At 37.7% G+C, this 16,383-nt stretch overlaps 1 protein-coding gene across 2 annotated transcripts; it reads left to right on the top strand.

Moving 5' to 3' along the window:
* The first annotated feature begins 2,839 nt into the window (after positions 1–2,839).
* On the top strand, positions 2,840–14,615 carry BET1 (Bet1 golgi vesicular membrane trafficking protein). Of its 2 annotated transcripts, XM_006084962.2 has the most exons (4): positions 2,843–3,019; positions 8,941–9,053; positions 11,326–11,382; positions 13,371–14,615. In XM_006084962.2, exons 1-4 carry the CDS (start codon positions 3,001–3,003, stop codon positions 13,524–13,526), a joined length of 345 nt encoding a protein of 114 aa, XP_006085024.1. In that variant the 5' UTR covers positions 2,843–3,000; the 3' UTR covers positions 13,527–14,615. The 2 variants fall into 2 exon arrangements, with proteins under 2 accessions (XP_023606491.1, XP_006085024.1); XM_023750723.1 differs by lacking the exon at positions 11,326–11,382 and having other exon boundaries at positions 2,840–3,019.
* Positions 14,616–16,383: the final 1,768 nt, after the last annotated feature.

The raw sequence follows: 16,383 nt of genomic DNA, 5'->3' as shown, positions 1-16,383 counted from the left end.
CTTAGGCGACCTCTGTGAAAGGGTCGTTTGACCCCCAAAGGTGTCGCGACCCACAGGTTGAGAACCGCTGAAAAACAAAACACCATGACAATTTGGTGGGAGGGGCGGTGTGTAGATTGTGACAAAAGCAAAGCAAACAAAAAAAACACAAAACCCTTTGTTTTTTAGTACCTTTAATGGAGCTTTCCTCCTGCTTTTGAATAAGAGATACTGAGTTTTCATTTTGCACTAGGTCCCACAATCATGTAGTTGATTCTGCTGAAGATTTTACCAATGAGGTTCAGCCTCATTTTTATCAATTAAGGCTAAGAAGCATTACATCAGTGCTACAATATTCCTGAATTATGGAAAGGGAAGATCAAATTGGTGGCTCTTTAAAAACTCCTGGAAAAAGTTTTTTGAGTTCTCAAGAAATTTTAAGCAAAAGTAATTCTCTAACAAAAATAATCAAAATATTTTTAAAAGTTTGTTTCTTCTTTAATGATATTGCATTATTTTAGGATTAAAAATTATTTTTCCTACTGCTTTCCCCTGAAAATATATAGCATTTCACCTGTATTATAGGTTACATAGACTTTGGCCAACAGAGGAACCACAATAACCCTGTGTTTTCTGGCTGGGTTGGGAACCTTACCACCATTTTATTCTCCAGCATAAATGTGTTCTAAGTACAAAAATAACTGACTTACCAATTAACTTTTGTCTCAGAGCCTGTTTGTAAGTTAAGATCTGATTTTAGTTTGCATTTTCTTACAGTTCAAATATGACACTTGATGCACTGAATTTGCTTCATGACTAGAAAATTTGTTAATGTTTATTTAGCCAGTTTTGAGAGCTTTGTGTGCTATTTTCCCTTGGATTAGCCATGAAATTTGGTCAGGAAGAAGCAGGACAAATGGTCAGCAAGCAGACAAATGGGAAAAAGAAAGTTTCATATTTTGTACCAAGATTCAGATAAGGCCTGCTCATATTCTTGCTTCTGTAATTACTACAAGAAATACTTAAGTCATGTTTAGTCATTAATTTCCTAAAGATTCCCTAAGGTTGAGCTATTTTCTATGAAATTTCCCTATGAGAATAAAGAGAATGTTCTAAATGCTATTAATCTCTAAGAATTTTATTGGTCTTCTTCCATCAGCAAGAAGAGTTAGGAATTTTCACTTTAAAAGGCAAAGAAAAATAGAAAAAAATTAAAAGAATTTTCATTTTTGTGAAAAGAATTCCCTCTAGTCTCTGTCTACTCTGACCATGTTTAATAATTACTCTTCTGTATATTAAATTCATCATATCTGCCTCATCTTTTGAATTCACAATCTTCTCATATGAGATCATCCTAATTTGAAACTGACTAGCAACAGTAGCAATTAACAACTATTTGAATTTTTAGGTCCCAAGCTCAATATAAACCAGCTTTGCCTGTCTTGAGTTATATTCTTGATAGACTTTATTTTTTTTCTTTTACTGTATTTTATCCTTATATCTCCCTACCATGTAAAGAAAGTAATTGATAAAGAGGATGAGTACACATGTCATTTAAATAGTCTGTTTTGGTAAATTTAACATTCAACTTTTAAAAATTATATTTATATGAAAAGAGCCTTCTTTATATAAGATGATTTTTCTGACATGTTTTGATTATAGAACATGTGTACTTTTGCAAAAGAAGAGCCTGTCACAGATTGTAAAGAAAAAAAAAAAGCTTTGCCATCATTTCTATTATTTGCTTCATGATTAGAAAATTTGTTAATGTTTTGAGAGCTTTGTGTGCTATTTTCCCTTGGATTAGCCATGAAATTTGGTTAGGGTTAGGGTTAGGGGTTTATTTGCAAAAATTGTGTCTGATGCAATCTTCATTTAATTCCATTGTTTTTAGAGAAGAGTGGTTTGTTTTATTTCTTATGAAGACTGTTTTCTCTCAAAACGCTATTGGATTAAGCTTATTTCCCAGGTTAATAGCTCTTATTAAAAACTGTTTTTGTGTGGATTTTACAAAAACAACCCGAAGGCAGAGATTTATCTGCCATTGCTATAGTCAATGCTCATGTTGGGAAACTATGAGGGAAATGATCAGAGCCTGCATTTTCAGAAATCTCTAGCATGGAGATTATTACACTGTCATATAGCAGCAAAAACAAACAAACAAAAACCCAGTAGTGTTGTTGTTGTTGTTGTTGTTTTAGCACTTACTGTATTTCAGGTTAACACACACACACTCCCACGTTATTTCCTTAATCCTCATGAAAACCCTGAGATAAAATGAAATTTAGGACGAGCCTCGTTTTCAGGACCATCCCTACCCACCAACAAGCTTTTAAACTCTTACTTAAATTGTATTTCCGAATCCTCTGTGTAAATTAAAAAGGTCAAAAGAGTTTAGGGGTCCTTAGGTCCCTGAACAACTAATACCATGGTTCTTTCTAGAAATGCAAGCAACCTGGAACTTTACTGGGCAACCCGGCACACAAATCGTTAACCCTCTTCCTTCCCTACTCTGTGGTCTCCGATTTCTTACTTGGGTGACCAGAAACTTGGAAAAAGCTTCTTTGCTTTTCCCTGAAATAATTTTGGAGGTGAGAGGAAGAGAGAGGCAGAATCAGGGAAGTCCTTTCATAAGTTGGGAAGGGCCGATCTGTTAGGTTACACTCGCTCAAACCGAGAGCAGTGAGTCCAGCAGCGAGGATCCAAGTGTTGCTTGTAATTACAGAAAAGCTCACCCTTCTTCTGCAAGCCTGGAGCTGGGTTCACACCACGCCCCGCCCTACTCCCTGCATCTGGGAGGAACTACATTTCCCAGCATGCCATTCAGGCCGCCGCGCCAGGCGCCAAAGAGCGCTTGATGACGCCATCAACCCGCGCGATGTTTAGACTCCACTGATGTCGTGGCGCTACCGGGGAAGAAGTTGGTGATTTGCCGGGCCCTGGCCCCGAAGACGAGGTCCGGTGACCCCTGGCCCCTTCCTGCCTCCCCTCCGCCTGCCTGTCCCTCTGTCTTCTGCCGGGATGAGGCGCGCAGGCCTGGGTAAGGAGAGGGCTGAGGGCCGAAGTTCGGGGGTCCTGGAGCCGGCCGTGCTGGGCGCGGGGCGCGGGGCGCGGGGCGCGGGAGGAAGTCGGACCGGTCCCGTGTCACTGGAACCTGGGCCAGAAAACAGGTGTAAGGAGAGGTCTTTGGAGGCGGTGCCAAGTGGAAACGGGTCATTTGTCTCTGGTCCTAGGGGTTTCCTTAAGTTCAGTTCAGCCCCAAGTTTGGTAGGTTCAGAGAGAGTAAGTAGTGGGGGACGTGGGGGTGGGGTGGGCGCAGGGGCCAGCTCAGCAGTGAGGGCGTTAGTGGTCGTGACCGACCACATCCTGGTGGAACCTGCTTGTTCCCCAGAGCCTGGCTCCGGGTTCTCCTCCCTGCTGGCCCTGCATGTTCAGTGTCTTCAGAAGCCAAATTTGGGAGAGTGTTGCATGCGAAGCACACTAATAATAATAATAATACTACTAATAATAATGTTAGTCTGGCAACAGTGAGTTACAAAGGTGAATGTACGTGTCATTGCTGTTAAAGTCCGATTCTGACATCGGGGTCAGAGGCCATTTTGCCCAGAACATTTCTTATCTGAGCCTCGTTCCCCGTAAAGGCAGTAAAATGCTTGGCATTTGTTCTTGACCTTTTGGTTTAGGAAGCCTGTTGACCAGCGAGCAGGAGTAAGTTAGGCACGAGGACTCTTACCCGGCCAGTTTAATGCACAGCGGTCAAAACAGCATTTCCTGGTTCTGAAGTTCTCTATGAAGAGACAATTTTAAAAAGAAAGAAAAGAACCCTGCTAAATCATCGTACAGTAACCTGAGAAAAAAATGTCTGAAATATTTGAAAAAAAAAAGTTGTTACATTTTTCAATTGTTATAAGATGGAAAAAGGAAAAAAACTTTTCAAAAGTGTCAGGTATTTAAAGTTAATGAAAGTTGACAGTAACTCTAGACTTGTGCATTGATTAATAAATTGTAGTATGAGAAACCACTTTGGAAAAATATAGTTTTTATGAATGCTTACATCAGAAAAAGTTGGCTTAGTTTTATATGCCTACATGTTTTTCCTTTGTATCATTACTGATAACTATATGCCTACATGTTTTTCCTTTGTGTCATTACTGATAACAACAAACATTTGTTGTGTACTTGGGTAAGGTCTAGGCCAGTGATGGTGAACCTTTTGAGCTCGGCGTGTCAGCATTTTGAAAAACCCTAACTTAACTCTGGCACCATGTCACATATAGAAATTTTTTGATATTTGCAACCATAGTAAAACAAAGATGTATATTTTTGACATTTATTTTATATATTTAAATGCCATTTAACAAAGAAAAATCAGCCAAAAAAATGTGTTCGTGTGTCACCTCTGACATGCGTGTCATAGGTTCACCATCACTGCTCTAGGCAGACAATTGTTTGTTGCCCTGTTTATCCTCCCCAAAGCTTCCAGTCTATTTGGGGGGAAGGAACACCTTCAGAGGTAAATTCTAGTTAGTACAAGGTGGTCGTTACACATCCAAATGCCAGGTAAGTTCTACAGATAGTGAATGTTTAGGCATGTCAGAGAGAGAGTGCTGTGTACTTTGTGGAGACATAGGAACTTGACCTAGAGCTTGAAGATACAGGGTGCGAGCAGTAAGTTCCAGCTGGAAGGATGACACCACTCCCCGAAAAAGAATTGTAGGACTGGAATTATGAATGATCGTTGAAGGGATTATGATCAAGCCAGTTTGACTGAAGTAGGAGACATGGAACCAGAACTAGCACCTTGTGGAGATCTTTGAGTGCCAGGTCAGGGAGTTTGGATCTTATCAGTAGGCCTATTAACCCTTGGAATATTTTGTTCAGCAGTGTGTCGTGATAAATTGCAGGCACAGGTGGTGATTCTCAGCCCTGACTATGCATTAGAATCACCTAATCACCTGGGGAGCTTTCAAGGCATTGCTACCTGGACCCCCACAGCTCAGACTAAATTAGAATCTCTAGGATAGAGCCTTTTTTCTTTCAAGCTCCCTTGTAGTTGAGAGGAAAGATGATGACTTAGGTGTCTGTCTATTGCTATCATTAACATTGGTAAGGGAGGCGGGCCTTTTTTTTTTTTTTAAGTATCAATATGTATTGACTTGGAATTTTAAACTTGGGATAAATAAATAGTGAGCCCTATCTGGGTTGGCTCAGTGGATAGAGCATCGGCCTGCAGACTGAAGGGTCGCAGGTTCGATTCCGGTCAAGGGCATGTACCTAGGCTGCGGGCACATCCCCAGTAGGGGGTGTGCAGGAGGCAGCTGATCGATGTTTCTCTCTCATTGATGTTTCTAGCTCTCTATCCCTCTCCCTTCCTCTCTGTAAAAAAATCAATAAAATATATTTTTTAAAAAAGAAATAGTGAATCTGATAGATATTCACATGGAGAAGCTGCAACACTTCACATGAATCTCTTTAAGTGATTTGGCTCAGCTACTGATAGAAACTACCCAAAAGAAGTAGCGTTTGTGTTAATGGACAAAGGCTGATGATGGATGGCTGGCACTCACTAGCTTTCCTAGAACTTTCATAGCAGTGGTCCACACAGAAAGAAGTGGCTAACTTTGGAATAGCAACTCCTAGAATTTTATTTAACATTTTTGTAGTTTTTATAGTGGGGGTGGGTGATAGTATGTGAAAAGTTTGAAATTCTTTAACAAGAAATCTGTATTGAAAGATTACTGGGTGATGAGAATTTTGCTTTCAATAAATGGAATGATATAGAAGTACTATAAAATTAAAATTAAGGTAAACAAAGAAAATAAAGCAAATAACCATTCATTTCGAAATGAATTCCTTGGAAAGTTGACAAGTGATTATATTCAGCCAGTCATTAATTACTTATTGGGCAAATGTTCTACATTTAGAACCTTACTCATAAAAGAAGAAGACATATACCTTTTCTTTAAGGATTTTGGTCCTCATTAAAGTAGAGTCTGTACAGCGTATCATTAACTGATGGAATGGGAATGCATATTTAAACAACTATTTTAACTGAGTGGGGGAAATACTATGCATAGTCACTTGAGTTCTTCACTTTTATAATAGCACATTTGGAGAGCTTTATGGATAATATGTCAGCAGAGGGAAAATTTGGGGAATGCAACTCCTTCTCTGGAATATACTTGTTTGACATGTTGTGTTTTTGTGTGTGTGGTGGTAGAGGTTGTGTGTCGGCTGCATATAAAGTACTCATTATAGGGGATAAAGGATTATGAGATCTGTTTCTGCCCTCAAAGAAGCTTATGATTCTACTAGTGTTCCAGTGCACGGATTCATGCACATTGAAAGGAAATTTATTAGAAGAAATATTTTAATATTGCTATTCGCCCTTTCTCTATAAAAGTGTCAATCAAATTCATGATCGACAATGACAGATCAAAACACACGCCTGCAGTGGTGCCAGCAAGAGCTTTACTAGTATATGTATCACGAATGTGCGAGTCAACTTAGCCATATATATATATTTTTTTAAACCTGCTTAATTAGACCTGCTTTCTGATTTAACTAAACTTTTTCCAGCCCAGTGAAGCACCCCAACTTTTCTTTCAGGTAATTGTCAGCAACACAGCAGTAAATATCAACATGAAGCAGATTATGATTGTAGATCACGCAGGGAGAACAAAGGATAAAATATTTAACTGCAGTAGTGTTTGACTATATTCTGCACAGTGAGAAAACCTGAAGTCATTTTCAAGGTTCACCATTTCTTCTTTTTAGTCAGGTCAAGTTTCTAAACTTTCTAAAACTCCGTTTCTGGCTAATGAAAATAGGATTCTACCAAGTCTCTTATCTACCAATCCAGGACTTGTATGAGGATCAAATGAGATGAGGCACGGGAAAATGCTTCACAGACATTTGGTTAAAGTGTAAAATGTTTGCACCTGGCTATAAAGCAAGTCGTGTTCCTGGGCTGAAGAAACTCCAAGGAGGCTAGTCACTAGGGAGCAGAAGCCGGGTGTTGCTACATGACGTCATTAATGTGGCACCCACAGCAACCGTTTCCGGGCTGGGCTGGGCTGTGGGCTGCAATTTGCACCATGGGGTCTTGGCAGCGTTGGCTGCAATTTGGTGGGCTGTCGCTCTGGGGTGGTGGCGGGGCCTGTTTCCCACTTGGGGGAAGACGAGTGTTGCTTTGTCGGTGCCAGGTCCGCTGTGCCATTTCTTTGTAAATGGCCAGTGCGCATCACAGCAGCTCCTGTGTTGGGCGTCTGGCCCCTGGTGGTCAGTGCGCATCATAGCAACGGGTCAGACGGTTGGAGGGACACTTAGCATATTAGCCTTTTATATATATAGATTCTTGACAAAGGCAGGCACATTAAAAGTTGAATAACCATGACTTCAGATTCTATTCATTCATTCATTTACAAGTTGATTGAGTGTGCTTTCCTATGTGTATGCATGCGTTTGTGGGGGATATATAGCCAGGAATGAAAGAAATTTAGTTTCTGCCCTTGGAGTGTGGTCTGGTGTGCTATATTAGTGTTTTGTACAGTCAGAGCTGTAAGAATTCAAAGTGAGAGAGCTATGCTTTTTAGAGAAAATGAGATTTGTGCTGTGCCTTAAAAGAACTTTCTATGCACGCCTCAAACATCTTTCAACCACCAGCACTGACCACTACTTCCTGTTCTTCCAGCTATTCTTTGAGTTTACTAGACATCTGGTTTCTATATCATCCCATTCCTCCATATTCTCAGGCCTCTATTGAAACTACTTCAATCCCTGTCCAATCTAGACCCCATAATTCATATCTTTAACCATTATTTTGGCAAGCAGTCTCAACCTCTTGGTGTTCTGTCCTTCTGCAGCCCAACACTGTAAACCTCCAACTCTTGAGCAATCCAACTATCCAGCTTTTCATGGGCTAACTCAGGCTGATGAGCTCTTTTTTTTTCACACATCTGAGAGGATTGAAACTGCTCCTATACATTGCCGCAGCCAGGCTTATTTTATGTCCCTGTGTATTCCCAGTCAATTTCCTCCCTTCTCTCTACTGTTTTTCCTGATTGTCATTCTTCAGAGACGGCCTTTTTTTTTTTTTTTTTTTTTTAATGAGAAAATTGGTGGTATTATTTTTTTAATGTGGTTAAATAACACCCTAAACCAGCGGTCGCCAACCTTTTGGACCTCACGGACCACCTAGTGGTCCACAGACCACCGGTTGGCAACTGCTGCTAAACTATCTTTTCTTCTCTTTGTCTTCACTGCCCAAGGCTCACTCCACCTGTTTGATTGCCTGATGAATACCAAGTACTGTATTAGGCAGTGGCAGGGATTGCATTCCTGTATCTCAATGCTCTTTTCTAGAGGATGCTCCAAAAAGTAGCACCAGGAAGAACAATGGACCTGACACATCATAGTTTCTCAAATGTTTGTTAAGAATGAATGATCCCCTCTCTCAGCTCTCAGCTGTATTCTCTATTAAGTTATTCCAGCTCTCTTCTGTTTAAGAGAGAGATGCCAATAAAGGACCCTCCCTCTCTCTGCCATGAGCTCCCTCCTGCTATAGTATCCTCTTTCTCCATTACTCTTCAGAGCCAGGCTTCTTCCATGGGGAGTCGATGGTACTACTTTTAGGACTTTTTAAAAATGTATAGTTCTATGGAACAGGCAATGTGTCCTGAATACCCTTGTATGTATAGCAGTACTTATTTGAGTGTGTTGTGGGCAATCAATACGCAGTTAATAAATATGTATTGAAATGAATTGAATATTCTTTGCTTAAGAGAGGGCATTGAAGAAATTGTTCTATTTTGTTATTTTAAAAACTCATTTGAAATGTGACTATTATTGACATACGTGGTCTGCAACGCCCTCCAGGGGTCTTTTTCGGTTCTTTTTTTTATCAAAGTTTTAAAAGTGGCCTATGTTTGCTACAACTAGACTTGTGACTGATCCTTGCAGGTGAAGGCAACTATGGGAACTATGGCTATGCTAATAGTGGATATAGTGCCTGTGAAGAAGAAAATGACAGACTCACTGAAAGTCTGAGACACAAAGTAACTGCTATAAAATCTGTAAGTATACATTAAGTACTTTTAAATTTGTATATTTATATGCGTATATATTACACTTTATTGGCATCATATTAAGGAATTCAGTTACCCAAATAGTGTGGTTCAGTGAGGTATGCTCAAAGTTTAGACATGATTTGAGTAGGTTTAAAAATGTGCCTAATGAAAACATATGGTACATTTGTTTATCCTTTTTAAACTTCAGCTGTTTTTTGTGGTTAAATCTAAAATACTGTGTGATGTCTGTAGGAATGTCCATCCTCCACACCCAAGCAGCTCTTCTTCTGACCTTTCCTCCTGGTCTCCTAAGCTACAAATCTTAGCCTTCACGCTTCTACCTTTTACTTCACAGCAATCACCAAGTCTTATGCGTCTTTCTTTCTAATGCTTCTTCCTATTTCTGCTTTTCCATTTCTAATACTACCCCCTGGTTCTTTATTGGGAAAGCCTTTAACCTATCTTTTCCTAAATTTTTAACATGTTCTGGTCTGAGCTACATGCTGTCACCAGTCATCTTAGTGTATTTTTAAATTGTATCCTGCACTCTCAGAAGACTTCACTGTCCTCCCGTGAGGTAAGAAAGTTCACACTCTGTAGGTTGATCAAATAGGTTCTTTAAAGATTGTCCGTAACTTCTCAGACCTTATCTCCTGCAGTTTCAGGACGTGTATATACTTTCTGCCAGACACTGACTTTTCCTACTCCCACATCTTTGATCATGCTATCCCTTTGCCTTAGTGTCCTCTCCCTCCTTACAGTGGCTGAGCTTTTGCCTGTCTGAAAGGCCCCACTCCATTGCACCCCTTACTTCCTCTACGCTTTACCCTACTATGACGTCAAAAGTGACATTTTTCTTTATGAAAATAAGACCATTTGTACCATTTCTGTCACCCTTATTGTATGGTGATCTGCATTGGAATTATTTGTATGTAAACAAAATTTACTAAATGTAGGGGTTTCTGTTGTACTTATTTTTATATTCTACACACCTAGTATAATTCCTTATCAGTTGTATTGAATTAAATGTATTAAATAAAGGAATGAAAAAGATGGTTTTAAAGGTGTTGTGTGATATATTCTGCATTACAATAAACATGCTGTACACTAACAGAGCATTCAGTAGAAGCTCATATTGCCAAAACTTAATTGGTATTTCACTAGTCTTGGAAAATAGAATTGTATTCAGCCTGGAGATTATTATATTCTGAAATGAGTATTGTTTTCAAAGTCATACTAAATCAAAAGGAGTTGATCTGTGAACTAAGCAATATTGTATAATGTTAATACTTTAGCAAATATAACAGTGAGAGGGAATTAAGAATTAGATGATTAAAAAAAAACAAAAAACTCCAATGGTGAATATTTAGGCTCCTTGTTAGAAGAAAGCTATTTCCCCTGGAAATTCCTTTCCGTGGCATAAATGACAGTTGTAGACAGCAGTTAGGTGATTTGGGCTATCAAGCTTTATATATAGTTGCTTTATTATCTCATATTCTGATCTGTAGAATTCTGGTATGGTTTTGTGTCAGAAATACTCCCGTACTGTGTTTACACAAAATAAGCTGAGAATAATATTTGCAATGGTTTGCCAAGGTTTTTTAGTAGTTGTGATTATATTTATTCAAATATCTTGGAAATGAAGGCTTTGATGAATTTGTCATATAAAGTATTAAACACGTTTTGGTTTGAATAGCAGCCATAATCACGCTGATTTCTTTTGGCTCAGCCTCTTTTCTGCATAGCTTTAGAATGTGGATGACAACTTGTAATTTTTTTTCAATTTGTTATATTTAAAAAGAAATACCTTTAGAATCTAAAGAAATAATCAATTTAGGCATATATTCAATGTCAATTTCAGAAGGAAAATATTAAATATTTGTATCTGAATTTGAATTGATAATACAGGTACTTATGTACATCTTTAAAAACATAAAGAAGGAAATATATAGATAAATGCTGTTGTATGAATAATTATAAAGAAAGGAAAAACATGCAAAGATAGGTGAATCAGAAGTATGTACCAAAATTCAAAGATGGAATTGAATATTAAATGAAATCCAAATGAAGAGCAGGGAAGCAATGTCCTTATTGAGAAGGAGTAAAAGTTCTAAGTTTATTTTCCATTAATATCAGTGAAAATGTATCAGAAGAAGAGAGTATATTTTCTACTTCTAGAATACAGTTTCTGAGAAAATGTATATTTAAAATGGCATTATTTGCTTTATAACACTTAAATACTTTTATATGAGTAGTAATGTATATGCTTTCTTTATAGCTTTCCATTGAGATAGGCCATGAAGTTAAAACTCAAAATAAATTATTAGCTGAAATGGTAAGTAAGATTTTAACTTTAAGACCTAATATTCTTAAAGTTAGCATGTTAAGCAGGATTAATATCGTTTTAACTTTTATCCATTTTGGAATAGATCTAGGGATCGTATGTCCTGGATTTTAATCCATTTATATCTAATTGGTTTTGAATAACTACAAAGTTTGTCTTTGCCATATTTTTACATTTTTCATCTGGCCTAACACACATAAGTATGAGGAAAAAGTAGAAACTAAGTATCTTTAATCCTGTGTTTAGAAACACAGTTGAAGACTCAGGATAAATGACTATTTAGAGTGTTCTTTGAGATCTCAATGCATGTAGACTGCCAAGTAATCTAAAAGCACTTTACGTCTAATCAACCAAATGCCTTGTACTTAATGTAAGCCTATTTCTTTTGCTTGATATCCTAAGGATCACTTCTGAACAAACCAATAGGATTTGAACATAGTAACATCTAGAACCTTTTATCTCTAGTCTAAACAATCTCAGCAATATATACTAGTACCTTTTCTTCTTCAAGCCACTCTCCATTCTTAAATATTTATTTTGGATGTCAAGTTTCTCCAGACCTTCCCCAGTTTCTCCACATGCTTTTAAAATTATACTATCCAAAAATGAATATGGCATTGAAAGCAATGTTCCTATGAAGGTTGTGCATTAGAATCATGTGGGGTGCTTTTTGAAAATACCGATGTCTGGTCCTCATTCTAAATATACTGATTCAGAATATCAGGGGAAGGGATTTAGGTATATGCATTTTGTAAAAAGCATCCCAAAAGACTCTGATACATAGCCCTGCTATCTATCTATCTATCTATCTATCTATCTATCTATCTATCTATATAAAATAGAGAAATATGCTAATTAACTGGGACACCGTAATGGGCCGACCAGACAGGAGGAGGTTGTGGACAAGAGGAGGTTGCGCACGCAGCGTTGGGGGCAGGGCAGCAGGGGCCTCCACGTGCCTGCACTGGGGGAGGCCCTGATCAGCAGCGGCCATGGCTGCTTCAAGAGCGGGAGGAGAGGGAGGCAGGGCCGGACCGGTGACTCGAGGGTGGGCAGCGCTGCGCGATTTTGAATCACACGCTGGGCTTCTAGTAGATGTATAAAGTGCTTGAGCTACATAGCCAGAGCTATATAAAAGCTATCATAATGCCAGGACCTTTACATCTCAGCATATTGAGTTCCTATGAAAGTGCAATATTTCTATTCCATACCTAGTCCTCATCATAAGGCCTTTTCCAGCTATGTTTTAATATGGTAGTTTTCCCATCCATATTTGTAGTTATTACTGTGTCTCACCACTTCTACATGATATTCTCTTAACTTTTACTCTACTGTACTTCAAAGTCAGCTATTTAAATTAAAGGATCTTAAAAGTAAAGGTACATTTAACTGCTAACCAACCATATTACATTTTGGATGAATTGCTATACTGGGAAGCAGACCCATTTGTTCTTGGAGAATATGCCCCAACAAAAAGTGGTAAAAAAAACAAAAAACAAAAATGCTTTTCTGGCAGCTATGAATCTGGGGAGATCCCAGCCGGCCCAGGACATCAGCTCTCGTCCTCCCAGCCCTTCGACCCTCCCCTGAAGGTCCTCAGTAAAATGGTTTGATCTCCACGCACCCCAAAAAAGTGGGGGGAATCCTGTGTGATAGTAGACAAACTATGTTTATTGTTAATGGTTTTTAATCCACATAATTGGAATAAGACCTAAATAGTTTAGGATTGTGAAGAACTCTGTGGCTGAAAGAAATGTTTATTGGATAATAAAAGAGCTTTTTATTCATTGAGAGAATTACTCAGTTTTGCATGGAATAATAGGGCTGATTATCCAAGTTATAAACAGGTTTCTGAATTGATTAAACACTAAAAATGTCATTAAGAATGTGTTCTAATAACAATATATCCAATTACTTAAGTGCATATGTAGAGTATTAGAATCTAAGCATTATATTCTGTTTTTCTTTTCTCCTCATAGGATTCACAATTTGATTCTACAACTGGATTTCTAGGTAGAACTATGGAAAAACTGAAGATTTTATCCAGAGGGAGCCAAAGCAAGCTGATGTGCTATATGATGCTGTTTTCATTGTTTGTCTTTTTTGTCATTTATTGGATTATTAAACTGAGGTGATGCAAGTAAGTGTCAGTTTGGAATTTGTTCCAACTTAAGTGGCTTGGGGTACCACTTTGGTAAAAAATCAGCATCAAAACATTCCTCATTTTCAAATACGGCTTTTTCCATTAACAGTTACAGAATTTTACCTGTTTTATAAATCACATTACATAATACAGTGCTCTTTGAATACTGTTTCTTAACACATTAAGTGCCCAGTCACCGGTGACTGACACTATACTTTCCGTCCGGAAGGGAAAACAGGCTGGGCGCTTAATGACTCATTTTGCCCCTATTTTCAGGGGTATTGAGATAGCCAAAAGTCAGTCCAGCCCGAACCATTGTTTTTCTATTGTTTGCTATCAGATTAAATAGCAATATAGTGTTCTGTTGTTACCATAAATGTAGGTTTATGTTCCATGCAAAGAAACTTAGTGGGAGAATAATAGAATGGGGAGCCTGATGCTGAGCTCTTGCCGTGGTGAACAGTTTGTGGTGGGATGGTAATCATTTTCCTGAGTGACATCAACCCTAAAGATGTACTCCCCTTTCCTCCTCGATTTGGTTAAATTGTAGGCAGATTTCTTTTTACCTACGATGTTTTTCTAATAATTTTTGATTATATGACTCCTCTTCCCCCTTTGCCCAAGGACCTCATTCTTTAATAAATCTTATTATTTTGACATATTTCTAGTAGGTGCAAAACAAATGTGAACCAGTATAATTGTTATTTTATATTAACTTTATGCATACCATTGACTTGGCTTAAAATAGCTTTATGATTTTAGCTACTTAGGCCATTTGGTTATCATTTGTGACAGAATGTGAAACTAAAGTAATTGCTAAACTCTGACTGGAAATAACATGTTCAAGAAAATTAATTGTCTCTGCATTATTATGTGCTCAAAATAGATAATTGAAAGTAGTCAGCATTGAACTTAGGGGTAAGAGTATTGTTGTTTTGATCCAGTATATTTGTTTATAGAAAGCAAAACAAAGGTAGAATGTTGAGTAGAAAGAAATATTAAAATGTTCTTAAATACTCTGTATTGCTATTTTGGAATTTACTCATTTATGAGCTCTAAAAATAAATTTTTAATGAAATAAGTTGAACTTTGTTGTTTCTTTATTCAAGTCCCTTATATTTTTACATAGAACCTGAGAAATGGTCCTAAAAACTCCGGTTCCAAGCAAAATCAAGAAAAGTTAACATATTTGTATTATTTCGGAACTTTATTCAAACAAATGTGATAAATCATAACTGCAGCTTCAAAAATATTTAATTTTCAAATATTTCTATTTATAAATCTATTATCATTGCAGTACTTTTCTCTAAATACCTATGTTTTCTGGTTGGATTTGTTGTCATTTGGGCCTCTGCTTGACAGTTAAAACACCAGAGCTGAGAAGGGTTAAGTAACAACCTGACAAACCTGAGGTTGATGTGACACTGGTTTGAGTTAGGTGACCATTCCTCTACTTAAATCACCCATTTCATAGGGTCATTGTGAGAGACAGATAATATATTGGAAAGCACCTTACTCATGATAGTTACTCAATAAATGTTAGTTCTCCCTATTATTATAGACACATCAGAAAAGGGAATTATTTTAAGGGTAAGACGATAAGTTGGTTTCAGGCTGTGATGATGACGGGACCTCTAAGTGGAAATTTCTATCAAACAATTAGAGATTGATTTTTTTTCAAGAATTATTTAATTATGTACTCTGTGTCAATTATGTGACAGCCAGAGCTCAGGGAAGACTCAGAAATCGTTGCAATAATTAAAATTGCAAAAAGAAAAGAACAAAAGGCCAAAGAAAAATAACTGGAAGATGGAAACAGAAGGGAATCAATAAGAAGTAAACAAGATCAAGGCCCTAGGAAAACCAATGATAGCAAGACAAGGATGGAATTCAAGATTAAGTATTGGCTATTACATGAAAGTACTTTGTAAAATATATTAAAACACTTTAAATGTTGGATAGTATCATCAAAGAGGTGATGATAAGGGGCTTGGGGTAATGTAAATGTGATTGTTATCACTGCCTTCTTCAACATTTCCTATTTTAGAATTCTTTTTAAGAACTGCCTAAAATCAAGTCCCTAACCAGTATTTCATATAACCCCTCTCTCATCACTGCCTTTACTGAGATTCCTGACAGCTCCTGAAAGGACCTGCCCCGTCCCATCAGGGGTCCATTTGCTAGCACCCTTTTCTTCCTTGTGTTTGGGGAGCCACTAGGAAATAATGCTCCCAGAAATAAAACTTGGGGGGAAACATCAAATATGGAAAAGTTCTAATCCTTTGTAATCCTTTACAAGCTCATTGCTAACTCTGAAAAGAAAATTATTGCTAGATGTATCTGGGAAGTTGATTCTAATAAACAGGCAAAACATTCACATTATAATTTTTATTCAAACCACACGTGACTTGCATATGTTTGGGTGGTAGGGACGCACTGTAAGTCCCATATTTTAAATGGTAAAGCAGATTCAGAAAGCAATTCATAAAAATGTAAACAAATCCCAAATGTCCGAAATGTTCTGCAAAATATCTACTTCGTTTCACTAAGAGTTGGTCCTTGGAAGTGTGCCAACACATTTGGAAATAATAAAAGGTATAACTTACCTGCACCATCCCATACAGATATGAGGCATAGGTCTCCACAATGAGGGAAGGGACAATTGTACATATTATCGCTAGAATTTAAATTAGCATGCAAATTAATTCTTAGATACTACTTGAGTAGAGAATACTTGTTAAATCTAAAACAAATATGCAACATTTTAAGCATTTGAATTCTAGAGCAGAAAACCCTGGCACCTGCACCCATAGAAAGCTTTTGGTTCTCTGAAATGATTTAGTTTTCCT

Source organism: Myotis lucifugus, unplaced genomic scaffold (assembly GCF_000147115.1).
Source record: "Myotis lucifugus unplaced genomic scaffold, Myoluc2.0 scaffold_15, whole genome shotgun sequence".
NCBI classification, from domain to species: domain Eukaryota; kingdom Metazoa; phylum Chordata; class Mammalia; order Chiroptera; family Vespertilionidae; genus Myotis; species Myotis lucifugus.
Note: the sequence above shows the minus strand (reverse complement) of the source record. Positions and strands in the feature narration are given on the sequence as shown.

Bases quoted from the DNA above. Each gene is read 5' to 3' on its own strand.
- BET1 (XM_006084962.2), top strand. The intron at 9,054-11,325 runs GTAAGTATACAT...CTTTCTTTATAG, and splicing joins AAGTAACTGCTATAAAATCT to CTTTCCATTGAGATAGGCCA. The intron at 11,383-13,370 runs GTAAGTAAGATT...TTCTCCTCATAG, and splicing joins ATAAATTATTAGCTGAAATG to GATTCACAATTTGATTCTAC.